The sequence below is a fragment of the Vipera ursinii genome (genome assembly GCF_947247035.1).
Source record: "Vipera ursinii genome assembly, chromosome: 4".
In the NCBI taxonomy this organism is placed as follows: domain Eukaryota; kingdom Metazoa; phylum Chordata; class Lepidosauria; order Squamata; family Viperidae; genus Vipera; species Vipera ursinii.
The window spans coordinates 30,581,516-30,608,476 of NC_139514.1; the positions used below are offsets into that span (position 1 = coordinate 30,581,516).

Consider the following 26,961-nt stretch of genomic DNA (forward strand, 5'->3'; position numbering starts at 1 on the left):
CACGCATGTGCGGGGGAACCTTTACCTTTACCTTTATATATTAAAACTTTTCTCTTCCATCAGGCTGACCTGGATTGATGATGGGTTTTTAAATATTTTTAAATTTTTAACTGTGTAGTTAATTTATTTTGGGGCTGTTATTTAATTCTTTTTTTTTTTTTTAAATTTTTGTACTGTTGTTTTTTATTGTTGTTAGCCGCCCTGAGTCCTTCGGGAGATAGGGCGGCATATAAGTCCCAAAATAAATAAATAAATAAATAAATAAAATAAATAAATAAATAAATAAATAAATAAATAAATAAATAAATAAATAAATAAATAATAAACACAGCCCGGCGCGCGCACTCGAGAGTAACGTGCAACCCAATCTGTACCACTTTCCCGCCCTCCCCCTCCGCATTAGTTTGTTAGCCGTTACTCCGCACAAGTGCAAATTTAAACTACGTACGCCCCCAATAACACATTTCACAGATATTCGCCGCCATGGCAAGCGCTTTCCCCGCCTACGCGCCACTTCGGCTCTTTCCGTAAGCGGCGCCAGGGTTCCGCGGGAGTCTGTTATTTCTTCTATCGGGCGATCGCCCTGCCCCTGGTTTCCATGGAGACGGGAAGCGTGGCGCGCGGCCAAAGCGCTCCGTTTGATCCTTTCCAGCCGCCGTCCTCTGCTTCGGTGAGTGGTGGGGGAAAGCCTCGGAGACATGGCAGGAGGCCGGGGGGGGGGTGTGCTGCGGTTGCCATGACGACGCCATGGCGGGCGGGTGGCTGCTCAGCGAGCGTCCGCAGGTGGAGATGAGAGGGAAGGTGCGACGGGGTTTTGGAGAGCCGGCGCTCAGAGAGCGAAAGGGCCTGAGGTTATGACGGGCAGGCTCTTCTTCTTCTTCTTCCGTGGCAAGAAAAGCCCGACGAAGCTTGCTTTGTTGGGAAGCCAAGGCTGAAAAGCTACCGACTCGATTGAAATCGGCGTAGTGTTCCCCCTAACGCAGGGGTAGGCAACCTCGGCTCTTTTATGACTCATGGACTTCAACTCCCAGAATTCCTGAGCCAGCCAAGCTGGCTCAGGAATTCTGGGAGTTGAAGTCCATGAGTCATAAAAGAGCCGAGGTTGCCTACCCCTGCCCTAAACCAGAAAAGAAAGAGTGGGACTGAACTTGTCTGAATATCAGTTTTTGTTCGGAGGGTGGCAATTCTGCGATTCGGGCTAAAGGGTGGGCAGGCGTCCGAGATAGGCACGCGGTGTGGGGTCGCTGTGTCGGTGGTTCCGACGGCTTGAACGTCGTCTTTGGGAGGTCCGAGCCTGCCCTGATTTCGGCGAGGATCAAAACGGAGGTGGCGATTGCCATGGCGACAGGTTTCGCTTACTTTTTAGTCTCCTCCCGCTCAGACGCTTAACGAGCCTAGGCAGCATCAAGCCTTAATCTGCAAATTATTTTTCTCCCCCCCCCCGCCGCCCCCCAAATATCGCTCTGTTCGGGGCTATATGACTGGATTCCAGAATTGGTTGGGTTTGAAGAAGAAAAAAAGGTTTATCGTTTGCCTCAACGTAGTTGGCGAGCATATAGTGAGAAAAGGGTCAACCTCTTCTCCAAAGCAGGACAAGAAATAAGGATGGAAACCTATCATGGAGAGATCCAACCTAGAACTAAGGAAAAATGACCTGACAGTGAGAACAGTTATTTATTTTATTTATTTATTTAATTCCATTTATATCCCGCCCTTCTCCGAAGACTCAGGGCGGCTTACAAGCTTAGCAGTAGCCTTCATTCTATGTATATGCCTGCTTGTTAGGGCTTTCACACACACACCCAAGCGGCATTATTACAAAGTCAGCTTATTGCCCCCAACAATCTGGGTCCTCATTTTACCTACCTCGGAAGGATGGAAGGCTGAGTCAACCTTGAGCCTGGTGGGAGGCGAACCTGCACTAATTGCAGGCAGCTGGTGTTACTTAAGGAGGCATTAGCCCACTGCTCCACCAAGGCTCTTGGTTAACCAGCCGCTCCGCTTGCCTTAATAAAAGACAGGCTGCAGTTCTATCAGATTAACACATGAGTCAAGTTTTATATTTATTTATTTATTTATTTTATTTTTATGACAGTTATATCCCGCCCTTCTCCGAAGACTCAGGGCGGCTTACAAGCTTAGCAGTAGCCTTCATTCTATGTATATGCCTGCTTGTTAGGGCTTTCACACACCCCCCAAGCGGCATTATTACAAAGTCAGCTTAATTGCCCCCAACAATCTGGGTCCTCATTTTACCTACCTTAGAAGGATGGAAGGCTGAGTCAACCTTGAGCCTGGTGGGATGCGAACCTGCACTAATTGCAGGCAGCTGGTGTTACTTAAGGAGGCATGCTTATGCTGCTACTGCATGCAAGAACATCTTTTAATTATTAAGTTATCCATATTAGTAACTAGCTATGTCTCTCACCTTTCCTTAACAAGTGCTGTATGTATGTGTTATATGTGTGTGTGTGTAAGATAAGCATTTCTAAAGACTGTACTCAATGCATTTGACTAAGTGGACTACACATGGAAATTAATGTGATAAAATATTAGTATTTAAGGAACAGAAGACTCTTTGATCAAAATAATTGTGTATAAAGTGAGGATAGTAGAAGAAAAAGTGGGTACTGAGGATCAAAGAAGAAATTACTAGAATGTTGCTCAGAAGAGTTGTAAAGTATAACTAAAGGAGAATTGAGTATTTGTCCATATAGTCAACAAGACTAAAACTTGACTTGATGCCTTCTATCTAATTTGTGTACAGGTGGTCCTTTTTCAGTGATTGCTTAGTTTAGCAACTGCCTTGTTTAGCAACTGTTTGCAGTTATGAAGCTGATGAAAGAGTAACTTTATGACCAATCCTTAGATTTATGACCTTTGTAGGCCTGTAAAGCAAAGCAAAGCAAGATCATAAGCATGGTTGTGGTGTCATTTGTCCTAGTTGCTGGTCCTAATTGTGGTTGCTAAATGAGAACTACTCTAAAATAACCCATGTGAACTTAATGCCTTTTCTTAAATTTTATTTAGAGAAACAGAAAACCTGGATTATAATATACTGGATCTATCACTTCTGCCTTCCCATGTTATTATTTCAATTGATCAGAATGATGGATATCTCATTTCATTATACTATCTTAAAGTGTTCTATAAAATCTAAGTACAATAGAAATAAACCTATACTTTTTAACAAGATTACAAACCTGTTTATACAGGTAGTCCTCTACCTATACCAGGGTTCCCAACTGGGGGTGCTGGCACCCCCTGCGGGTGCGAGATAATGTTCCAAGGAGTGCGGAAACTTGGGTTTTCAAAATTATCTTGTATATGCTTAATTCATTGCCATTATTTCGAACTTTTGCAAGGGATGTGAGAATAGATCAGAAGCATTCTAGGGGTGCGGGGTATAGAAAAGGTTGGGAGCTGCTGACCTATACGGACAGTTTGAAATTAACAACAGTCCTGAAAAAGTGACTTATGAGTGTTTTCACACTTATGACCATTGTAGTATCCCCATGCTCACATGATCAAAATTCAGATGCTTGACCACTGAGCCATATTTATGATGAGTGTCCTGGGGTCAGCCAGATTCATTTAACAACTAACTTAATAACTGCAGTGATTCACTTAACAACTATGGCAAGAAAAGCCGTAAAATTTAGGGCAAAACTCATTTAATTAATTGTCTCGCTTAATAACAGAAAAATTGGGCTCAATTGCAGTCATAAGTCGAGGACTACCTGTACTTACTTTGGAATTGCTGTTGAACTTATCCTATCCTTTAATTTTCTGTTACCTTAACATAAACTTGTAGAATAGCATGTTAGTGTTTTGAAATAATTAGGAGCAAGTACTTTGCTGAATAAGGGATGCGGTGGCTCAGTGGGTTAGGACGCTGAGCTTGTCGATCGGAAGGTCGGCAGTTTGGCGGGTCGAATCCCGAGTGCCGCGTAACAGAGTGAGCGCCTGTTACTCGTCCCAGCTTCTGCCAACCTAGCAGTTCGAAAGCACGTAAAAATGCAAGTAGAAAAATAGGGACCACTCCGGTGGGAAGGTAACAGCGTTCCGTGCGCCTTTGGCGTCTAGTCATGCCAGCCACATGACCACGGAGACGTCCTCAGACAAGCGCTGGCTCTTCGGCTTTGAAACGGAGATGAGCACCGGCCCCTAGAGTCAGAAACGACTAGCACGCATGTGCGGGGGAACTTTTACCTTTTTACTTTGCTGAATAACATTTTATTGCCATTATTTGAGTAACATTAATTGATATATGCTATTTGTAATTTTATGTTTTCCAATGTTATAGTTTTATTTTAAGAAACATCCACAATGAGTGACAAAAAAGAAACCAGTGAATCTACAGACACGGGGGATACCACAGAAGGTGGTGACTATGAGGATGATTTTGAGAAAGACCTTGAGTGGCTAATTAATGAAGAAGAAAAAGAAATTTCTGATGATATACAGGTATTAAGAAAATATGATTGTATATCAGTATACATAGAACAAAGATATGTAATACAGATTGATTAGGAGAGTTGCTGAACGCAGGATGAAATTTAAATGGTTTATGATTAAATGCCAAATGGCAGTCAGCTATTCTGTGGCGTGATTCACCATCAACAAAGATGATTGGGGGACTGGAGGCTAAAACATATAGGGAACGGTTGCTGGAATTGGGTATGTCTAGTTTAATGAAGAGAAGGGCGAGGGGTGACATGTTAGCAGTGTTCCAATATCTCAGGGGCTGCCACAGAGAAGAGGGAGCCAAGCTATTCTCCAAAGCACCTGAAAGCAGGACAAGAAGCAACGGATGGAAACTAGTCAAGGAGAGAAGCAACCTAGAACTAAGGAGAAACTTCCTGACAGTTAGAACAATTAACCAGTGGAACAACCTGCCTCCAGAAGTGGTGAATGCTCCAACACTGGAAGTTTTTAAGAGGAGACTGGACGGCCATTTGGCTGAAATGGTATAGGGTTTCCTGCCTGAGCAGGGGGTTGGAGTAGATGACCTCCAAGGTCCCTTCCAACTTATTATTATTATCATGTTAATAACGTATTTGTTTACTTTTGGGTCACTATGTTTTATGAGTCTAACCACTGTAATTTGTAAACTATTACAATTTAGTTCAGTGGAACACAATCGGAAGCCCCAAGGATTTGTGAAGTCCCTCCAAAGCTTTTGTGAGTGTACCAAAAATTGTTACTAAATTATGTAACAGGTATTGTGATAAAAGGGAAATTATTAAATGTATAACTGAAAAAGATTGTTAACTATGTTTGATTTCCATTAAATATAAATGAAATAAATTTAGGAATTTGATGTATGCAGACTTCTATGCAAAACTTTAGAGCAGTCCTCAGATCAGAAAATCATATATTCCCAGGTTAGCATAGTGTAAGAATAAATTGTCACCCAATAAATCTTGCTCAAACAAATTGTGCTTTAAATAGTACACGAACCATGACTGTGCGTATTGCCTCCTACATTTTGTATAAACAGATATTACATTTTTTTCATAGAATCATGATGACAATGAAGAGGATTTTGAAACTAACACTGACAAAGACTTAGAGGATAGAAAAAATCCTTCACAAGATTCTCTTGAGCCTGAAGAAATACTGAAGGATGAGGAACGAAATTCTTCACAAGAACCGCCTGAGCCTGAGGAAGCCCTAAATGATGCATCACAAAATGAAATACATTCTATATTTGTACTTGATCCTAAGGCATTGGAACCAGCATCTGATACAGATAGCGAAAGCTCCGGTCAGGAATCAAGGCTAGAAGACAAGGAGGAAGATGATGAAGATATAAAGCGTTATATCTTAGAAAAAATTGAAGAAGCTAACAAACTTCTGTTGAGTCAGGAGCCTTTAGATGAAACAAAAGAAAGAAAACTAAAATTCAATGATAATATAGTAGAACTAGAAGTACCATCTCTGATAAATACAGAAGCAGATAAAAATGATCCTTACAGAGAACAAAACATTGCAGGTAGGCTATCTCAATTGCGCATTTCTAATGAAACGGGACAAGAAGATCTATCTCTGTCCATCAATGGTAGTATGGATGATGAGCACAAGGATGGCAAGATCCTAGTAGAAAGAGATGGGAAATTTGAACTCTTGAGTATCCGTGACATTGAAAGTCAAGGCTTATTTCCTCCTCTGAGTATTTCTTTCAGTGACATTGAAACTCAGCATGTTTCTCCTAAAAGTTCGTACGCTAGTGCTTTTGGTGCAAAAGACGAGTCCTTCTTGCAAACACCTGTAACATCTTGTTCTCCTTCCAAAGAACGATATTTTTTTTTCCCTCAACCACCACCTATTCGACCAAGCTCTGCCATCAATATTACGAGAAATATAGAAAGGGGAAGGAGCCCACGCAGGGTCCAGTCAGCAAAAGTGAGCCTTGATATAAGAAGTTCTACATTCTGTTTATCTCCCAGGCAAAAAGAGCTACAAAAGCAAATAGAGAAAAGGAGAGAGAAAATAAGAAGAGAGGTGAGAATATTAATGATGTGGTTACTTTTACAGATCTACGATTAGGATATGGAAGCAAACAATACCCTTGATATTTGTTCCTCTTGCAAATAATATTCAGAGTACAGGTTTTATATACTGTATACTGTTTATATACTGTTTGGCTGCCATCTTCTTTTATGCAGTCATTTGTGTTTGAAAACTTCTAATAGAAGTGACATTATTTATTTATTTATTAATTCGGTTTATATACCGCCCTACTCCCGAAGGACTCAGAGCGGTTTACAAGGCAAAATTTAAAAATAATACAATATAAAATTAAAATAAAATAAAAAAAAATTAAGTCTAGCCCCCAAAAAATTAAAATCACAATTTAAAAACATTAAACCCCTCAGTCCAGACCAGATAGCTCAAAGAGCCAGGTTTTTAGGTCCTAGCGAAATGAACGAAGGTCGGGGGCAGTCCGGAGTTCCGTTGGCAGTTGATTCCATAGGGCAGGTGCGCCCACAGAGAACGCCCTCCCCCTGGGGATCGCCCGTCGGCAATCCTTGACTGGCGGTACCCTGAGGAGGCCGTCCCTGAGGAGGCCGTCCCTGAGGAGGCTCCGCACAGGACGATGGGAAATTGACGCTGGCAGCAGGTGCTCCCTCAGATAATCCAGGCCCATGCCATTTAGGGCTTTATAGGTCATCACCAGCACCTTGAATCTCACCCGGAGGGCAACTGGGAGCCAATGCAGCTTGCGGGGAAGAGGTGTTACATGGGAGTATCGGGAGACTCCCATCACAACTCGCGCGGCTGCATTCTGCACCAGCTGAAGCCTCCGAGTGGTCCTCAGGGGCAGTCCTATGTAGAGAGCATTGCAGTAGTCTAGCCGGGAGGTCACGAGCGCATGGGTGACTGTGCGTAGGGCATCTCGGTCCAGATAGGGCCGTAACTGGCGCACCAGGCGAACCTGGGCAAAAGTCCCCCTGGCCACGGCTCCTATATGATCTTCCAAACTGAGCTGTGAATCCAGGAGGACGCCCAAGTTGCGGGCCCTATCAACGGGGGGGGGGGTAACACCTCACCCCCTCATAGTTAACGATGGAAAAGATTGGTTAGTCTGAGATGCCGGTATGCACAGCCACTCAGTCTTGGCAGGATTGAAACGAAGCCTGTTGACTTGAAAATGAACTTTAAAATAAATCCTGTTGGTTCATATCTTAAACTTAGCATGTTCTGCTTCATCTTTTAAAACATTGCTAATACTATTCCATTTGTAAGGCTGTGTCCAGAGGTCAGTTTCCCTTGCTGACTTTTGTTCTTGTTATGCAATGGTAGTTTATTTAGCGTACCCCAATTTCTTAGGTTTTCACAATATACCGAACCATAAATTAACAACACGAACTCGATTAAAAAACCCACATACATTAACGATTGATTTATGATTCAGGGTATTGTATGAACACATGTTGTATGAACTGTTTGCAGTTCTAAAAGCAGAAATGGTTTGATGGAGGAGGGAAGCTATAATCATCAAATAACATGAGGCTTCACTGCAGTTGAGAATCTTACTAATTTTGAAAACCTATTGTGTTTACCATTATGATAGTATCTTTGGCTAAAAACAAAAACAAAAATTTGGATTACCTTGGCTCTAATCAACATTTCTTTGTCTTCTGATCCTGTAGAAAATCTCAGAATGAGAAATCGTGTGATTTTGGGTAGTTCCTGCTCCTGCTTACAATCTTTGGGCCAGTTTTCCTTTATTTTCAGTTTCTCCCGAGCTTTCAGAAGACCTTGAGATAGGGGATATATTGTGGAAGAACAGCTGAAAATCATGTTCTTTTTTTTCTAGTCTGTATCTAGTCTGTGATGGAAAATTAACTTACAATTTCCATTCTGAATTTTTTTTCTAAAATTGTCATTATTTGTTAATGTTTTAATGCAAGGAAGAAAACCAAAAAAAGATGTTGGAAGATGAAAAAAAGAGAGAAAATGATAGAGTCTTCCAGGCTTGGCTGCAAAAGAAAAAAAATCAAATACTGCAGGAGAAAAGAGTTCAGCGTGCCAAAGAAATAGAGAACTTAAACAGCAGGGTAGGATGAAGTTTCCATTATTCTTCTGTGGTTGGTTCAGTTTTAAAAGTTTAAACCAAGTTTTCTTGATGAGGATGAATAGAATTCAGCCTTTTATTTCCAGATGCAACTATTTGTATGTCAAGGACAAATCTCACTTACTTACAGATAATATAATCAGCTATTTGGAAGCCAAATTAGTGTGGTATTAAACATTACTGAAATTCTTTTTGTTGCAATGTGTTGTGTGGATATTTCCCCAACCTCAAATGCATCCTAACAATAATGGCAAAATTTCAATTTCTAGATGCATAGTCCTTGCTTATGTCAGAAAATGTCTAGAGTTTGCCACTTCGTTATAAAAAGTATGGAATGTTAATTTTGTAAATTAATAAAATGGTTTATGCTGATATTTTGAAAATACAATTGAGTAATATAAATTGAGTTATATTTAAAAGTTTGTGAACCATTCTGAATTTTCAATATTTCTGCATAAATACGTGATGGAATATGCACATGGACAATCAGTGGACAGGAGTTATTGCAACACAGAGCTATCCTAGGAAGGAGGCAGTAAGTCTCATCAGAGAGAGGCTCAGATTAAGAGACTGTGCAGTCCCTAGCTAGATTGAGGAAGGAAGGTTCGGGATAGTTGACCAATCATGTTGATCAGTTGACCAATCACTAGGAATAAGGAGTGTAAGTAAAGGCCTCACTTGCATTGACAAATGTCAGTGTTCCTGAGACCATCATCATGAGAATACTGAATAATGATTTACATGGCAGAGTTGCAAGGAGAAAGCCATTACTTTCAGTTAGCAAAAGATCATGTTAGGTCTTATTCAATCTGTAAAACTTGGTGGCAACAGTATCATGATTGGGCCTACTTTGCTGCCTTTGGGCCAGGACAATTGATAGAACTATGAATTCTGAATTGTACCTGTAAACTCTTTAGGAAATTGTTAGGATATCTGTGAAATGAAGCTCAAGAGAAATGGGTCATGCAGCGAGGCAGTGAAACAAAACACCAGTTGTACAACCCGAGAATTAAAGTGGTTAAGGCACCAGGCTAGAAAGTGAAAGATGGTGAGTTTGAGTCCCACCTTTAGGCATGTAAACCAGCTGGGTGACCCTGGGCCAGTCACACACTCTCATGTTGTTGTGGGGGAAATAGGAGAAAATGTAATCTATGTACTTCACCTTCAGTTATTTATTTGTATCCCACCTTTATTATGTTTTTAGAAATAATACATTCTAAATTTATTAGAATTCAAATCCACAAACATATGCAACATACCTTCCTCCTCCTACCGTATGTTCCCCTCAATAACCCTGTGAGGTGAGTTGGGCTTAGAAAGTGAATAGTCCAAGGTCACCCAACCAGCGTTCATAGTTAAGGTGGGACTGGAACTCAGGTTTCCCTCTTTCTAACTTGGTCTCTTAACCACTAGAGCAAACTGACTCCTATTATTCATAAAAATAATAAAATAAAAATAAAATACTAATACTAGTTACAAGAATTAAGATGCTTCTGAACACATGCAGATGACTGGTTTTGTATTCAGTGTATCACTTACTAAATATGGAATAATAATTAAGATGGAATTGTTAATATGAATTATTTTCAGGTTATGTTTATGATGTAATCTTTTCCCTTTTCCACTTCTCTGATATTATTCTGGAAGGCAGGTATATATCTACAAATCATAACCGGTTTTTCTTTTGATTTTAATAGATTAGATTGTCTCATGCCTTCAGCTTAGGAACATATAGCTGTCAAATTAGTTTCATGACTCTAAGAATCAGTATACATTTTATATATATATATATATATATATATATATATATATATATATATATATATATATATATATATATGATATATATATATATATATATGTTTGTTTTATATATATATATATATATATATATATATATATATATATATATATATATATATATATATATATATATAATTTATTTATTAATTTAATTTATATACCGCCCTTCTCTCAAGAGACTCAGGGCGGTGAACAGGGCAATACATAAAAGTTAAATACAAAAATTAAAATTAAGATTATTAAAACATGATTAAACAATGCCCATAAATAATACAAATTTAAAATTGAAGTTATTAATAAAAATCCCAACCCGTCCCATCAGGCCAGGCCCGCTTGTTTAAAGAGATGGGTTTTAAGGTCGCGCTGGAAGGAGCGGAGATCGGGCGCCATCTGGAGCTCAACCGGAAGATGGTTCCATAAATCCGGTGCACCCACAGAGAACGCTCTCCCCCTGGGGGCCACCAGTCGGCACTCTTTGACCGGCGGCACCCTGAGGCCCTCTCTGTGGGAGCGTACTGGGCGGAGGGAAGTTGACACCGGCTGCAGGTGCTCCCCAAGGTATTCTGGACCCATGCCATGAAGGGCTTTGTAGGTCATTACCAACACCTTGAACCTCACCCGGAAGACAACTGGTAACCAATGCAGCTCGCGGAGCAAAGGTGTGACACGGGAGTATCGGGAAACTCCCAATACAACTCTCGCGGCTGCATTCTGTACCAGTTGGAGCCTCCGAGTGGTCTTCAAGGGTAGCCCCATATGTTAAATGTTTGTTAAGCATTCAGACTACACTTGCTTGGTCCCAGACACGGGACAAATCTTATTTCCTGTTTCAGCGTAGCCCAAGGCCATCTACAGGTAGTAGCCACAGCAGTGGCAGGTCATATTTGTGTAAATTTTTTGGCTTGCTAACAAAGTCTCCCTTTATTCTTTGTTATAGGAAGATAGAAATCCAGAAGAAGCTTTCAAGTTGTGGCTTAAAAGAAAACAGCAGGAACAGATTAAAGAAAAACAGATACAAACACTGAAAGAGCAAGAAGAGGGTATGTTCTTCCTTCCAAGAACAGTTGAAAATGACAAAGCTTATAAACAGTAAGTATTTTTGTTTTTCATTTTGGGAACCAATATAATATTGTTATTTTAATAAGATCTGGATGTTTTTTCTCCAGGAAAGCAGATTAATTTTGGTCTGTTGTCTTTTCTCGTTTTCTCCTGTAAATGTGTATTTTTCTCACTACATTTTGGATCAAGCTAGAGAATATATTCGCACAACATGAAATTGCAGTTTGAAAACTTGGATCAATTTAGAAACCATGTTTTTAACACAGCATTATATGTTATGAAGATGTATGTAACTATAGTCATCCTTTCTTCTTGCCTTATAATAATAATTGTTCAAATAAGCTGTTTTATCAAGTTGATCTGCTTTAAACTGAACGTAGTGATTAAGTGAGGGGTTTGATTCAACACCAAATAACTTTAGATCATGGCCAGTAACAATAGAAATGAAATTTGGTTATTGCTTGATGAGAATAGTTTCAGATTCAACATTTAATCTTTTACCAAAATACTTGGGCTTATATTTCTCTGTAAGCTACAGCATGATAATATGCTATGTTAATAAGTAATAAGTTCACTGTCATCAAAAGATTCAAATACTTACTGGTCTCAATATTATGAACTATAGTCCAAATCACAGGTAATTGTCTAATAAGACTTTTAGATGCATTCTGTCCCAGAATGTATCTTTCTAGGGATAGGTTATCTGCTTTTACTACACAAACAGCAAAAATGAAGTGTTGGTTAATATTCAGTTTTAAACATGATTTCATTTCTATGTAGATGGCTAAGGAGGAAGAGACGTGAGAAGCGAGAAGAGCAAGTAATTGCTAGAGAACGATCAAAACAGTTTAGGCAAGAAGTCAGAAGAGCAAAGCAAATAGAAAATATTCTCCATTCAATTTCTGAACCAAAGTCACTTCGCTTTACAGATCAATACTGCTGAGATTTAGAGGTCTGTTCCAGAATGTCTTGCATAGGTTGAGATTGCCTGTTAGAAGTGGTTTCTCTTCTGGAATATTTTGAAGTCCTTCAATAATGACTTAATTTTCTCTATCTTAGTAATTTTTCCCCATCTTAAACTTGGAATAATTATCTATTTGTGAATAGATCGGGATTGCCTTCTCAGTTCTATAAAATTTACATATAATAAATCATCCTCCTGCAAGTATGGCGTATTTTTTTCACATCTGGCATTTGGTTAGAAACCCTACACCATCAATCACAGCTAATGCCCAAATAATACAACACATTATTTATGCATGTATCAAAGTTTACTGTTCATTCAGGCAGCTGAGCTATTTTAAAGTTCCATTTAATAAAATTTCTATTTTTCTGTTTTATGGGCTTATTACACATTCAGCAGTAGAAACACTTTCTACTTATTTTGAAGTAGAAATTACTAAACTTGCACTGCTTTGAAATGAGCAGCATATACAACTTGTAAAAGTGTTAGAATATAAATCTGTTTTGTTTCCAAAATTTGGGGAAATAGTTGAAATAGGACTTTGCTATCATATAGCACTTATTTTTATGCTGTTTCCTTTTGTTCACCCTCTCCCATTCATAGATATAGATATTGTATATAATGCCGAACCTATTTTGTATACTATACTGTCATTCATATGTGTTTGTATGGGGTTTATATGACAGTGCTGGGTTAATGAGTCAAACAGGTGTTGCAGGACTGTTTTTCAGGAGTAGAATGTACAACATTCTTCTAGATACTATATCATACAAAAAAATGGCTGAAGGTTTTACTATATCACAGCATTATCTGGAAGTTCCATTGTAAAAAATCCAGCGTATTTGGTGTGTTATTGAGAAATTGCAAATTATACCACCAACCCACCCTCATTATTAAGAAATAGAAATTTAGAAAGGAAGTGTTTTTTAAAAGTGATGACAGCATATTTTTGCCTATTTACAAATTAGAAAAAAAAGATAAAGTAGTCTAACCACATTTAATAGCACCGTTAAAATCTTTTCACAAAATCCCTCAGCGATACTGATTCTAAGTTTGTTTTTAAAAAAATCTTCTCTACAAAAGGTGAACTCAGAGGCTCATCTCCAGTAGTTTGCACATAAATGCTGTTGCTACTCTTTGACATAAATGATGTGCATTAAAATTCATTTACTCTCACCAAATCTATTCCATCACTTAAGATCTTTAAAGAAGCATTTTGAGTTTTCATTAAAATATGCATTTTAACCTGCCCATGTAACAGCTAATACTGGAAATCAACTGTAGAAAATACTTAAAACATCCACCCTAATTCTAAAATAAAATAGTTCACATAAAGAAATAAGCTGGGTCTTTTCAAGGAAGCAAATATTTGAGGTTCGTGGGATATTTCTAATACTCTCAAGTGTTCTCTTAAAGAAGAAAATTTGGTAATGCAAATTCTATAGATCTTTGTACAGTATAGAACATTTTTCTAATACATTCTTGGTTGGTGTTGAACAAATTACATTGCATTACAAATTCAATCTGCCACAAAGGAATTTGAGAACAGAACGTTAAAGCCCTGAAAGCTTTATGAAAGACATATTTCTAGCACAAAATCCAGTACTCATTAGTTAAAAGTACAGAAAATAAAAGTGCCCAAAGATCGTATGCTTTATCAGAATCAGAAGCCATTGCTACTAAATAAGATTTTTTTAAAGAACAAGTAATTCTCCTTTGCAGTGAACACAACAGTTGAAAGTTATGTTCTCATATCTAGTATAGGGATGAAATCGTCCAATATTTTTCTTTTGGGAAAGAAAAGATGTTGTTGACGGCTCCGAAAAAGAAAGTTCTGATACTTCTGTACATTTGCCAGAATCCAGCATTTTTAATACCTGGAAAATAACAAGGCATAGCGATGAATTACATTGGTTTCTTTTGCTAAAAATATTTATAACATATTTAAAACAATCTGAAATATCTAGATAAAGGGGTATCTCACTTTTTAAATTTAGAAAATTCAACTCCCATGCAAGAGAAAGGTTTATCCTGTGTTGCCAATTTACACACTAGAGATAGTGTGGTATCTCTATAAGATTATTTTATCCTGTACAGAATAAAGAGTTTACTTCTTAAAGCTGTTTGTTATCTTAAATATTGAAACCAGCAACTTGAACTGTGACCAGAAAACAGTGTATTATCTTAGTTTTAGATATCAGTATCGCCTAGAGGCCACAATTTACACCAATTGAACTTTGCACAAATTCTTCAAAGGTGGTCTGTATTAACTGAACAATAATGCAGGAGATGCAATTATTATAATTTAGATACAATTAGTTTGGAAAGGATTGCATTTGACATAAACAGCATACATTCCTTTCACTACTGGTATAAGCCGAACAATTCTCAGTTCAGATTTTCTATTAGCCTCAGCTATTGCAATTGAAACTACAACCATAATTGAGATTATGTTCAAGGAAAAACTTCCTCAGGTCTTTCTATCAGCAATCTACTTTAGAAGTGGGCCGTGACAGAGGTGTAGCTCTAAGAATCAACTCTCACCCTGCTCTAACCACCACTGAGTTTGTATCTTGTCTTGCAAATGAATAGTAGAAAACTATTGCTATGAAGTACAGTAGAATACTAATATTATATAGTAGAATACAAGGCTTATTAAGTCATAGCATTTGTTATCATGCAATAAAAAGGTACTGCTTTATGTTTCTGGAAAATAAACTTGAAAATTTTAATGCACAACAGAATAGCATGCGATTGTGTAAAATAGTTTTTACCATTTCAGCCATTTTCTCAGCAGGGGTATTGCAGAGTTCTGTGGATGAAGAGCCATTTTTTGGACTGTTAGAGTTTCCAAGTAGGTGTAAAGTTACTGCTCTAGCAAGCTTATGATTTACAGCAGCTAATTCCACCGTACTATGAGGATGTGCACTAGGGTAGTATGTCTGCTGTCTTCCCCACTGTAGAGAAACCAGGAGCTCCTCTAATAATCTGCATTGAAAAAGAATCAGTTTCAGTTACAAATGTTATTGACATAAGAAAATTTGGTGGGCTAAAGAAACAACAGGATAAACAGTCAAGGAGAAGAAGGGATAAAAAGAAAAAAGTGTTAAGTTATTCAAGAGCAAAATTTGCTATTTATAGCTTTGCCAGTGATGCGATGGAACAGATTATGTAGCTTCTGGTTAAGATTTTGGATGGGAAAATTAGTGTAATGTTGAATTATGGCCCTTGTACAGCAGGGGAGACCGCAACAGGAAGGGCAGAAAACTACAGACCAACTGTGGATTATTTTCAAAAGAGGTAAAAATAATTGGGGGGAAAAAGATTTCCCCTTGCATGGGTAGCTCACATCAGCCATGTGGGACAGAAATTTCACCCAAAGAGTATGGACTGACCTATTATCCATTTTCAAATTTTGTCCTCCACATAGAATAAAGTTTCTTACTTGTGGATGATTCTGAGAATAAAATGTAAGATACACAGACTGTAGAAGAAAAAATTAAGCTATGCAAGCACCTAATAACTAGGGAAGGTAGATCTCTATTGTCACAGAGAATGGTAGTTGCTCTAATGCTGCATAGTCTGTGCTACTACGTACATTTTAAAGCAATCACACTGTTTTCAATTCTCTATACATCTGTCATTCTATATAATGCACATATACACAAAATATGCATGCATCTGTATACACTACTAAATATTTTGTGTTTGTTTTTCTATTTGTAACCTTCAATTAGGCAAAATGATGCATCATACCACAACAGTTTTCGAATCAAAGTTACTCAAATGGCCTAACTTACAAAATCTGGAATCCATCATTCTAGTGGGACTGAAATTTGCAAAAGCCGTGACTGTTTCAATGCTGGTCCTGTTGCATCAATCACAGTCACATGGCTGTCATTTCCAACTGTCCCTGTCAGCTTCCCACAAGCAAAATCAGTGAGGATGCTGGCAGAAAGTTACAAGTCCAAGGCTAGCAAGCAGGCAATTGACTGCTGGAGGAGTGAGGGCATGTGTAAGGTGTGGCAATGGTTGGGGAAGGTGCATAAGAGGTGCAGCAGGTCAGGGTGGGTGTGCGAGGGGGCACAGGTGTGTAGGTTGTTGTCATGGTGTGAGCACAAAGGGACTTTGGGAGGATGCACAGGTGGGGGGGACTTGTCTGAGCATTTTGCAACCTTCCCTGTTGGCTTCCCCATTGACTTTCTCTCTGCAAGCTTCCCAAAAACAAAGTTAGTGGGAAAGACAGCAAGAAGTTGAAAAGTATTCTTGCTCCCAGAAATAATGAACAACTGAAACAATGACACAACTGAAACAATGACTTGACTGAAACAATGACCTAATGGGTCATGGATTGTCTAGTGCAGGGGTCAGCAACCTGAAACAGTGAAAGAGCCACTCGGAACCGGTTCCCTCACAAAAGGAAAAACTGGGAGCCGCAAAAAATGTGTGCACATGCACGTACATGCGCGCATGTGCAGAACAGGGTTTGACTGAAGAGTGGAGCCAAGGCGAGATATGCACCTACCCTGCATATTTGAATTGATTGGTTGAACCTTTTTAGTCCCACTTTTTTGGGGGGGGGGACTGCACATGGCAGAGGACCGGGAGCCGCAGGAGATGGTTGAAAGAGCCACATGCGGCTCCGGAGCCGCGGGTTGCAGACCTGTGGTCTAGTGTTTATATATAAGGCTTGTTAACTGAGAACAGCTCTCCATACATATGATCATTCTGATACAATTATTTCCCAGCTGCATATTGTTTTCACTGTATTCAAAGTGTTTTAGACACAATATTTGCCTGTATTTTACTCATAGAACTTTGTATATAGAATTCTAATTCAGTCTATGGAATTAGAAGTAAATCTTTAAATAAAGCAGATTATAGCTAAGGCTTATGCAATAATAAATATATAGGAATAACACTGTATTGTTTCTAAATATCAATAATCCAGAGTTTCTAAGTAAAATGGCTAAACTGAGATTTGAAAAATGTCTTTCACAAAAAATACATGTATTCATACTTTTGTGCAGCAATCATTTCTTGGCGAAACTGATCACGTTCATTTAAAAGGTCCTGAATTGCACTGTGTGCATCTCTGGCCTGACGCTGGAGAACAGCTCTGGAGTTAGTCAACTCATCAGACATGACTCTGTAGAAGAAATTTCAGATATGTCCTAGTTAAAATTGATTCAACAAATTAATACTGTGTTCCTATTGTACATTATCAGTTAATGCGATGGTTGCATTTTCGTGCTGCAGCCTAAACAGATTATGTATATGATTTAGAATAAAGGGATAATACATCTTGAACAAACAAATGTGATATGAAGTACAAATTTCTTACGATATCATCCTACTTTTTCCCAGGAGTACTATTATGAAATAACCCTGTAAAATATATTACGGTGAAGGATGGCATTCTAGGACCATGCAGTGAGCTTGTTTGCTAAATTGAGATTTAAATCATTACTTTAGACCAGTTCAGACATGGTACCAGTTACATCATAGCAGCTTTCCCAATTCACAATTGTATTAAAATCAACTGCCCTTTCTTTTGCAATAATTTAGGAATGTATAAAACATCAATTAAGTGAATAGATAATAATTGTCAGACAAACCTCTAAAAGCATAAGTAGATTTATAAAAGTTTTTTTAAAAGGCATATAATGAACTTTTCATTTGGTTGGCATACAAATATTCATAATTATCAAAATTAACTTTATTAAAAATCTCTAAAAATGATTGCAAACTATAAGAGGTTTAGGAAATGAAATATTTTAAGCCTCAGGCAGTGTTTCAGTTTACACTCACCATGAATTAGCTGCTCTAAAACCTATTAGTGGAGTAAGCTGCAGAGATGCCCCATTAATAATATTAGAACATGGATATTTAAAAGTAATTTGGCTCCAAGACCTACCCAGTTTTTATTTATAATATTTTATTAATTTTCCAATTTTACATTTATTTAAAAAGCAACATGGTGGCTGGGTTAATCAATAGTTCGATAACAAAATTGAGCCTTGGTGGAGCAGTGGGCTAATGCCTCCTTAAGTAACACCAGCTGCCTGCAATTAGTGCAGGTTCGAGTCCCACCAGGCTCAAGGTTGACTCAGCCTTCCATCCTTCCGAGGTAGGTAAAATGAGGACCCAGATTGTTGGGGGCAATTAAGCTGACTTTGTAATAATGCCGCTTGGGGGTGTGTGTGAAAGCCCTAATAAGCAGGCATATACATAGAATGAAGGCTACTGCTAAGCTTGTAAGCCGCCCTGAGTCTTCGGAGAAGGGCGGGATATAAATGGAATTAAAATAAAAAAATAAATAAAATAAATAAAATCTTTAGTACAAATCTCAAGTTACAACATCAAATATTTCCTCTTTTTCCCTTAACATTTACTGTCTCGTATTTAAGCTAACACAGTTCTTATTATATCAACTCAGTAAAAACATCCTTATTACACTTCTTCTGTTATCTTCTGCATTGTTAGTTCTTTGGTTGTAGTCAAAGTTTGGGTTTGTGTATCTAAGTTGGTGTCTTGATCTTTTATGTTGGGTCTTATTTTATCACAAGCTGAAAGAATGGTTTTATGTATTGCTTTCAACATGGAAAGGATCTTTTCCTGGTCTTCATCCATCTCTTTCACGTGTTTATAAATAGTCTTTATAGTAGAAGTTGTTTGTCAAGAAAGTTTTTATAGTCCAAGCTATTTCATCATCTCATATAGTAACCAATATTCCTCAAATAAAGAGATAGGAAGGCAATTCCCCACATATAACTCTGAAAGTCAGTAAAGATTTACATTCACAGTTCGAGTAGGCCGGTTATGCTGCCCAGCTGTTCTCTTACAGCTGAGTTTCTCACAGGTGGTGCGATGGTCAAAAGAGTCTTATCTGAGGTCTGGGCTTCGAGCCAAGTCTCTGTTAGGAAATAACAAGTTGTAATACCAAACTCTGCCACAAGATATCACTGATGCTGTTTAAGGTTTTTTAAGTCCAAAATTTTTATAATCTTTTTTCCAATTTTATTTCTTTTTTGTAGATAAGAGCAAAAGTCTCCAATAAAAATTGGAAAATTTTTGGTTCCCAAGTTTCAGGAACATATAAATCCAATTAAAGTTGTTCTTTTAATGCTTTAATTCTCCTGGGTAGTCAGTTGCCGCTATTCTTAGAGGGTGGGATAGAAATTCCCTTCCCTCTCTCCTCACAGAGGGAAAGATACTTCAGGCAGCTTTTACAGGAAAAGAAAGTACTTAGGGTAAAGAGAAGATCGGATCATCCAGTTTCATCTGCGTTGCTTTTGAAGTGCTTGGTCTGCAGCCTAGTGATGAGCCATATTACTATGGCTGGTCTTTCCTCCGCTGGTTTGGAGGGCTGCCCCAGATCGAGCGGAAGGGTTGCCACCCTCCCGTGATCAAGTGGGGTCTCCTCCTTGCTCGTCATCCCTACACGGCTACTTTTGACCTCTTCCAAAGTCCCCCAGTGGAGCAAAACCGAACATGGAAGACGGAGCTCGCTTTTCAGCATCCGCGGCAGCCGCGATGGCAAACCAGAAGTCCTAAGACCTACTCAGTTTTGTACACCAGAGTGAGTACTTTGAATTGGGATCAGAAAATTATTCAAGTTTGCACAATTGCTTTATGAAAGGTGTGTTGTGGCATCTCCTAGAAGCACCAATCATGTTGCATCATTCTTGGCTAATTGTCAGTTTTCAAGAGGCATTCCACAAAAAATATATGTAGTAGTAATCCAGTCTCCAAACCATACTTTACCAATGTCAATTCTGTCTTCTCCTGGAATACACAACTGGTTTATCCGCCAAGGCTGATAAACATTTAGCCTGCTACTGTTGTGTATCTTTGGTTAAAAGCAGTCCCAAGCTGTAAACCTGATTTTTAAGGGAAGCCTGACCCCATCCAGAGCAATCATTTCTGTTAAACCTTAAAGCTTGGCATCCTGCATCAACTCTGAACAGAGAAAAAGTATTTATGTGTGTATGCTTGCTTAGGTAGAGGTACATTTATTTATCAAGATATCTTTTAAAAGGCAGCATTATTAACAGTACCTGCTTGCTAGGAATTTGCTTCGCCAAACATCACATTGAATAGACATCCGTTCTAACTGCTCAGACAACTGAGACACATTCCGCCCAAGGGCTTCATTTTCAAGAATCAGTTGATTTTTTTCACGTGCCATACGCTCAAAATGATATTGCAAGTCATCTCCAACAGAAGCCACAAGTAACTTTTTCAACTCCCGATTGACCTAAGATAGAGAAATGATTTAAACACACGTTGAGTTGATTAACCTACTGCAGTTGGAAGAACTGGGTATAAAGTAAGATGCATGCTGGTTTGTTCTGTGTTACTAGATACGTGTAGTAGTTAATTACAGCATATATTAAAAATTGACTGCTGTGCATTTCAAAATATGATGAACACCAAACAAAGCTTGTTACTGTTTGTGTTACTGTAGAGTGGCCGCATAAACACCATGTCTTAAAAAGGAAAAAGAAAAAGACTGGATTTTATACAATGCAGCATTAACAAGCTGAAGATAAGTTTACATGTTTACAGCTTTCATAATCTAAGACCAGTAGCTTTCTATCCTATAGTACCTTTCAAGAAGCTCCTCCAAAATTCAGTGATATATAATAACTCTTAATTTGGGTGAGCCTACTCTCAAATCCGAGGAGGAGCTAGAATCAGAAGGTCATGTTTACCATTGGTTTACATTTATGCAGTTGAAAGAAAGATTTAAGTGAGATAAAAAGGAATCATGGGTTTAATTTTGTTAAAAATCAGTTGGAAACCCTACTGTGAGGTAGTGATAAACATATTATAGCTAAAGTTTATAAAATATTATTGAATTTAAATCTGGAAAATGAACAAGTAAAACACTGCATGATTCAGTGGGCAAGGAATTTGAGGTACAATATAATGGTTGAACAATGGGAAAATATGTGGAATAAAGAATTAAAATTTATATTAAATTATAATTTAAAAGAAAATTTTTACAAGATGATGTACCGTTGGTACTTAACACCAGACAAGTTATCAAAATTGTATAAAGGTATTTCAAGTGTAAAGGTGAAGAAGGGACTTTTTACCATTTATGGTGGACATGTGCTAAAGCAAGAAAATATTGGAGCAGGATTGAAATGTTTACAGAAAATTCTTAATGGGAATATAGAAAGAAAACCAGAAATTTTTCTCTTGGGGGTAATGGACAAAGACCTGGGGGGGGAAAATGGAACTTTCATGTTATATATGTTGACAGCAGCAAGATTACTTTACGCTCAGAAATGGAGGACTACATTGATTCCCACAACGGAGGAATGGTTACAAAAGCTGATGGAGCTAGCAGAGATGGCTAAACTAACTGTACTGATTAAAGAAAAGAATCTGAACACTTTTACTGCCCCTTCTAGACTTTGTGCTTGAGGTAAAAAAAAAATGAAATTTTGATTTTGGGTTTTACCAATTAGATAGACTTGATGTTATCGAAATGCCTAGCTTACCGTATATTATTTTGTAAAAGCAAAAAGTTGAGCTTTGTAGTCTACTTTGTTGCAGCAAAGGAAGTTGGAAGTCAATGCCTTTTTTTTTCTCTTCCCTACCTCACTTCTCTCTATTCCCTTTTCCCTTCTCTATCTTTTCCATTATTTATTTTTGTATTTTCATTGTATCATATACAATAAAACTTGTTTTTTTAAAAAAGCTCCTCCAAAATCCAAATTGTAATTTTGCTTCGGTGAAAGTTGGCTTTTCCCAAGAGATATGGAACTTACAGTCTCATGGAATGACGGCATATTCAAACATAGCAGCTACCCACTTTATCAATTTTTAGGTAGAGGGTATAGTTCTCTATTTATACAATTATGGTTTATATACATATTTAGAGACTGCCCTTCTCCTTTATAGAGTGACTCAATGAGCCACTTTATATTGAATACTTTTATAGTCATGGCTCAGAATAATCGAATGATGCAGACTACAATCCTTAAAGGCCTTACTATGAAACAATGTCATTAAGGGCAATTTAATTTAATTCTGAGTGGTAATGAACAGAAATAATCAAAACTAGGAAAAAACTGAGTATAAACTATTAAATGGAGCTGAAGCTGCATTGTTATCCCTGAATAATTATTTGTACACACTGCAGTTATTTCTTCCAAACGAATGGTATAAAAGAGTCTTTAAAAGTAATTCAATCAAGTCTATTTTCTTACCTCTGTTTGCACGTGGAGTTGATTGGAAAGGCCTTCCTTATCCTGTAACAATCTCTTTTCTGAATTCTTAAGCTTTCCTATTTCACTTCTTAGCTCCAGCAGTTCTTTCTTATTATCTGATGAAATTCCATCGGACAGACTGAGGGGCTCTTTTTGTAGACCTGAGGATTTAGATCCTTTAACAGGTACCACATGGTATATAGAAGTTTTAGGAACTATTATTCGTACAGCTTCAATTTCCACAGCCTTGTCACCATATACTTTCCCCAGCTGAAGAACTCCGGGACTCAGTGATGGAAGAAGTTTCTTGTGTGGGCTTCGATGGGCATGGCTAGTTGTGTTGGGGATCACTTCAACAGATTTTGAAGGCTGCTCTGTTTCCATGCCATCACCAGATCCACGAATGGGTGAGGTAGTGTATTCACCTTCAGATTGAGGCAGAAAATAGGATACAATATGTTTAAATCAGGAAAACATGATTAATATACCCTAATATTAGGAAAGCCCGTAGTTCAGGTGTAGTGCAGGGGTCCCCAATCCGTGGATCAGCACCAGTCCATGGCATGCCAGAAACTGGTCCTCGCAAAAAAGCAAAGCCCCATCTGCAGGAAGCACATGAAACCGCACCCCGTCTGGTCCACAGAAAAACCTCTCTCCATGGAATTGGTCCCTGGTGCCCAAAAGATTGGGAGCCACTGGTATAGTGGGTTAAGATACTAGGCTAGAAATTGGGAGACCATGAATTCTAGTTCCACATTAGGCAAAAATCAGTTCGGTGACCTTGGACTAGTCATTTTTTTTGTCAACCCTAGGAAGGTGGCAATGACACTTCTGAAAAATCATGCCAAAAATACAGCATGTATTAAAAGCCTTCCCTTTGTAAATATCTGCAAATATATCTCCAAAATCAATATTTAATTCCTAGAGAAATAATATATCTCCAAAATCAATATTTAATTCCTAAAGAGAAATACTTACTATTTTCTGCATTATTTAGAGTTGCCATTTTATTGACAAGATTGCATATAAGAAAAAACCCTTAAAGCCTAAAAGAGACAAACAACAAAAGTGTTATGACTGTCAGTTCATTAAACAAAATATAGAATCATTAGTACAGAACATATTGCAACATACTAATTCAACTTCATAATGCAGCTTCTCACAAAAATAGTAGAAAATGTTCAAGCCCCCAAACCTCATTTGGAAGTGACTAGATGAATACGCATCCTATTTGGGATGGTTGATCATTATTTTAAGTATTGTAAATACATTTTCATGGAGCTTTATTTTTTTATTAAAAAGCTGCATATCTTAGTGTAATAAAAACAGTTAATACAATAAAACTCTGAAAGACAAAAAGAGGAACTATTTCATTTCAGCAAATGCTGAAAAAATGCCTATGATTTTGAAATAGGAAGTTGACTTAGAACAGTCCTCTTTTCTCTTTTAGGCAGTATTCCAATGGAATTTGGGTGCCTGAATAACCTAGGTATGTTTAAGATGGAATTCTACCCCACCCTCAGAATATAATCAATCATGTATACAATTTAAGACCTATCTCAAGCATAAGGCAAAATGAAGTGATTACTGCAGGTAACAGTTTTGGGGATTCAGGACTAGATAGAAAATCAAGTTATTTACTTTACAAACTGGAAAGAGAAAGATGCTAGTGAGATTTGGATGTTGGCACATCAGACAGCAAATCTCTTTGCCCAGCTCTAACAGGTTCAAAGAGAGCTTTACCCTTAAAAAACTGAAGCTCGAAAATGATCCCCTCGTGTGTATTTTAAAACATCATTAATATTCCAACAAATCCTATGGCATCAGGACCAGGTTCGTGCACCAAGGTGGCAGAAATAAAGATACAGTATACAACACAGAAATCAAGAGGCAAAAATATTATCTTTCTGACTTATTGAAAGAGCTTACCCCTCACACTGATTTGCCATATGACATGTGAACTTTGGTTCAGCATATGTGAATCCCGGTATTTTGGATTGTAAACTAGTTTGCAAAATTCCAAATTAGGTTGCTAGGTCTGGGCTACACAAATTCTGACAACTCTTAAAGGTAAGAAAGAGTTAAAAAATTTCCATAGCTCCTTGTAGCTATGGAACTCCCAGGAGCTGCCTAGGAGTTGTCATTTTGGCATAGGCCTGAGGTAGGGTGGGGAAGCCAGAGGAGGGAGGAGGTGCTGCGGACAGGTGCATTGATGGCGTGCAAGCAGGCAGGGGTGGTGTTTCTAGTGACTTACTGGGGTTTTTTTACTATGTATCAATTGTATTTTAATCGGGCATGTATTTAATTATCTTTTAGTTTTTGTAAATTTCTGTGTTTTATTCTTGCCCTGTACACCGCCCTGAGTCCCCCGGGAGAAGGGCGGTATAGAAATATTAATAAATTAAAATTAAATAATTTGCAACCTTCCCTACTGGCTTCCTCATTAACTTTGCTTACGTGGAGGTGGAGGTGCCAGAGAAAGTCACAGATGGCAATCATGCAGCATAGCTTCTGCAATGTTGTAATCGTGAGCCAGGCACCTGAGCATCTGGATTGCAACCATATGATCATAGGGACATTACAACAGCTGGAACTTCAGAGACTGGTTGGAAGTCCATTTTCTCAGTGTCTCAGTAACTGAATGATTGCTGAACAAATGGACATGAGCCACGTCTACTCATAACTTGCCTTGCCAGTTGCCTAAAGCTACCACATATAAACAGACAGCAAAACTCACACTCACTATGCATTGATGATGTTACCTAGTTGGGTAGTGAAACATCTGCAAGCTAACCAAGGTCAGACAGTATCAAGAACCCCACATTTCAACCCTAAGCTACAGATACTCTCTTCTATTGGAAAATCATATTTTTCATTCTCCAATTTTTTTTGGGAAAGGGGACTGAATTGGTGCTTCTGGGTTAGCACCGAGACTTCCCCTAAAAGCTAGTCTGTCCCCTCCAGAGATGCTGGCTGAAATGGAGTTCTTACATTGGTTTTGGGGGGTAGTTTGTTAGTTATTTTTCCCTTCGTCCTGCAGTTTCTATGGTGGAGTAATTGTTCCATTTTCTTATGTCATACTGTGGACAAATAAAAAAACTTACACAACTTTATGGTTTCTGTTGTAAACTGCTGTGAGTTGGGGAGGAGATATTCGGCAGAAGACAACACTCACAAACCATAGAAATAAGTAAACAGAGATCATCCTGGACTTACAACAGTTCATCTAGTGACCGCTCAATGTTACAACGGCAATGAAAAAAGTTGACCTATGACCATTTTCACAGTTATGACCATTGCAGCATCCCCATGGTCACGTGATTTACATTTAGATGCTTGACAACTGGTTCATATTCATGACGGTTGCAGTGTCCCGGGGTCATGCGATCCCCATTTGTGACCTTCGGTCAATGGGAAAGCCAGATACACTTAACAGCGATGTTACTGATTTAACAACTGGAGCGATTCACTTAACAACCATGGCAAGAAAAGTCGTAAAAAGAGGCAATACTCACTAAATACATTTCTCCCTTATCAACATAAATTTTGGGCTCAATGGTGGTCGTAGGTCGAGGACTACCTGTTAACCCAGTCATGGCGGACACTTTTTCCTCCTAAGGCTGCTCTCCTATTGAATTTAAAGAGCCCTTCAACTTTCACATCAACTCAGTGCTGACGGGTCTCCGGCACGGCAGGTTACATTGTGTCCGGGAATGATGTCAACACATCCCACTTCTTCGTAACAATGATTTACAGATAGACAGCTGATTTAACTCGCTTCAGGCAATCCCCAGATGGCTTCATTCTCACAACACGCCAACCCAGAAATAAGCCGATCGTTATTTGGACGACTAGGTGAGGCTCAGGCGATCGATCAGTCAATTGCTGCGGAAATTCGTTTAAAGTGTAAAAAAAAAAAACTGACCAGCTGCGGGATTTCCTCCTTCGCTCTTCCCGGCTGCTTCTCATCGCTCGTTTCTTTCTCCTTTTGGGAAGGAGTAACTTCCCTTCCGTCTACTCCCTTCCGTCTATAGAGGTATAGTGACAAACTCACCCAAATGGCGTAACTTCTGACTTCAGTTTCAACTTTTTGTTTGTCTTGAGAGACTAACCCCAGGGGTAGGCAACCTCGGCTCTTTTATGACTCGTGGACTTCAACTCCCAGAATTCCTGAGCCAGCTGGCTCAGGAATTCTGGGAGTTGAAGTCCACGAGTCATAAAAGAGCCGAGGTTGCCTACCCCTGGACCAGGGGTCTTCAAACTTGGCCCTTTTACGACTTGTGGACTTCAGCTCCCAGAATTCCTCAGCCAGGCATGCTGGCTGA

At 38.5% G+C, this 26,961-nt stretch overlaps 2 protein-coding genes across 6 annotated transcripts; one reads left to right on the plus strand and one right to left on the minus strand.

The window, feature by feature from the left end:
- The first annotated feature begins 691 nt into the window (after positions 1-691).
- Positions 692-17,383, plus strand: CCDC181 (coiled-coil domain containing 181). Of its 3 annotated transcripts, none has more exons than XM_083361800.1 (6): positions 692-801; positions 4,307-4,467; positions 5,524-6,507; positions 8,421-8,567; positions 11,325-11,476; positions 12,227-13,170. In XM_083361800.1, exons 2-6 carry the CDS (start codon positions 4,330-4,332, stop codon positions 12,387-12,389), a joined length of 1,584 nt encoding a protein of 527 aa, XP_083217926.1. In that variant the 5' UTR covers positions 692-801; positions 4,307-4,329; the 3' UTR covers positions 12,390-13,170. The 3 variants fall into 3 exon arrangements, with proteins under 3 accessions (XP_083217926.1, XP_083217927.1, XP_083217928.1); XM_083361801.1 differs by lacking the exon at positions 692-801 and adding an exon at positions 16,148-16,219 and having other exon boundaries at positions 4,250-4,467; positions 12,227-12,398; XM_083361802.1 differs by lacking the exons at positions 692-801; positions 12,227-13,170 and adding an exon at positions 16,148-17,383 and having other exon boundaries at positions 4,250-4,467.
- Positions 13,389-26,635, minus strand: BLZF1 (basic leucine zipper nuclear factor 1). Of its 3 annotated transcripts, XM_083361805.1 has the most exons (8): positions 26,562-26,596; positions 25,628-25,716; positions 23,615-23,682; positions 22,637-23,061; positions 20,471-20,670; positions 17,431-17,559; positions 15,185-15,398; positions 13,389-14,287 (listed from the first exon to the last, which is right to left on the minus strand). In XM_083361805.1, the coding sequence occupies exons 3-8, from the start codon at positions 23,640-23,642 to the stop codon at positions 14,105-14,107; spliced, it is 1,179 nt and encodes a 392-aa protein (XP_083217931.1). In that variant the 5' UTR covers positions 23,643-23,682; positions 25,628-25,716; positions 26,562-26,596; the 3' UTR covers positions 13,389-14,104. The 3 variants fall into 3 exon arrangements, with proteins under 3 accessions (XP_083217931.1, XP_083217929.1, XP_083217930.1); XM_083361803.1 differs by lacking the exon at positions 25,628-25,716 and having other exon boundaries at positions 26,562-26,635; XM_083361804.1 differs by lacking the exons at positions 25,628-25,716; positions 26,562-26,596 and adding an exon at positions 26,152-26,531.
- Between the last annotated feature and the right edge of the window lie 326 nt (positions 26,636-26,961).

Excerpts from the sequence above, each read along its gene's own strand:
- CCDC181 (XM_083361800.1), top strand. The coding sequence starts at position 4,330 with ATGAGTGACAAAAAAGAAACCAGTGAATCTACAGACACGGGGGATACC. Across the intron at positions 4,468-5,523 it reads AAATTTCTGATGATATACAG|AATCATGATGACAATGAAGA; the intron begins GTATTAAGAAAA and ends TTTTTTTCATAG. Across the intron at positions 11,477-12,226 it reads AATGACAAAGCTTATAAACA|ATGGCTAAGGAGGAAGAGAC; the intron begins GTAAGTATTTTT and ends ATTTCTATGTAG.
- BLZF1 (XM_083361803.1), bottom strand. The coding sequence starts at position 23,642 with ATGGCAACTCTAAATAATGCAGAAAATA. Across the intron at positions 20,671-22,636 it reads AACTCCACGTGCAAACAGAG|GTCAATCGGGAGTTGAAAAA; the intron begins GTAAGAAAATAG and ends TCTCTATCTTAG. Across the intron at positions 14,288-15,184 it reads CTGAGAAAATGGCTGAAATG|GTATTAAAAATGCTGGATTC; the intron begins GTAAAAACTATT and ends GTTATTTTCCAG.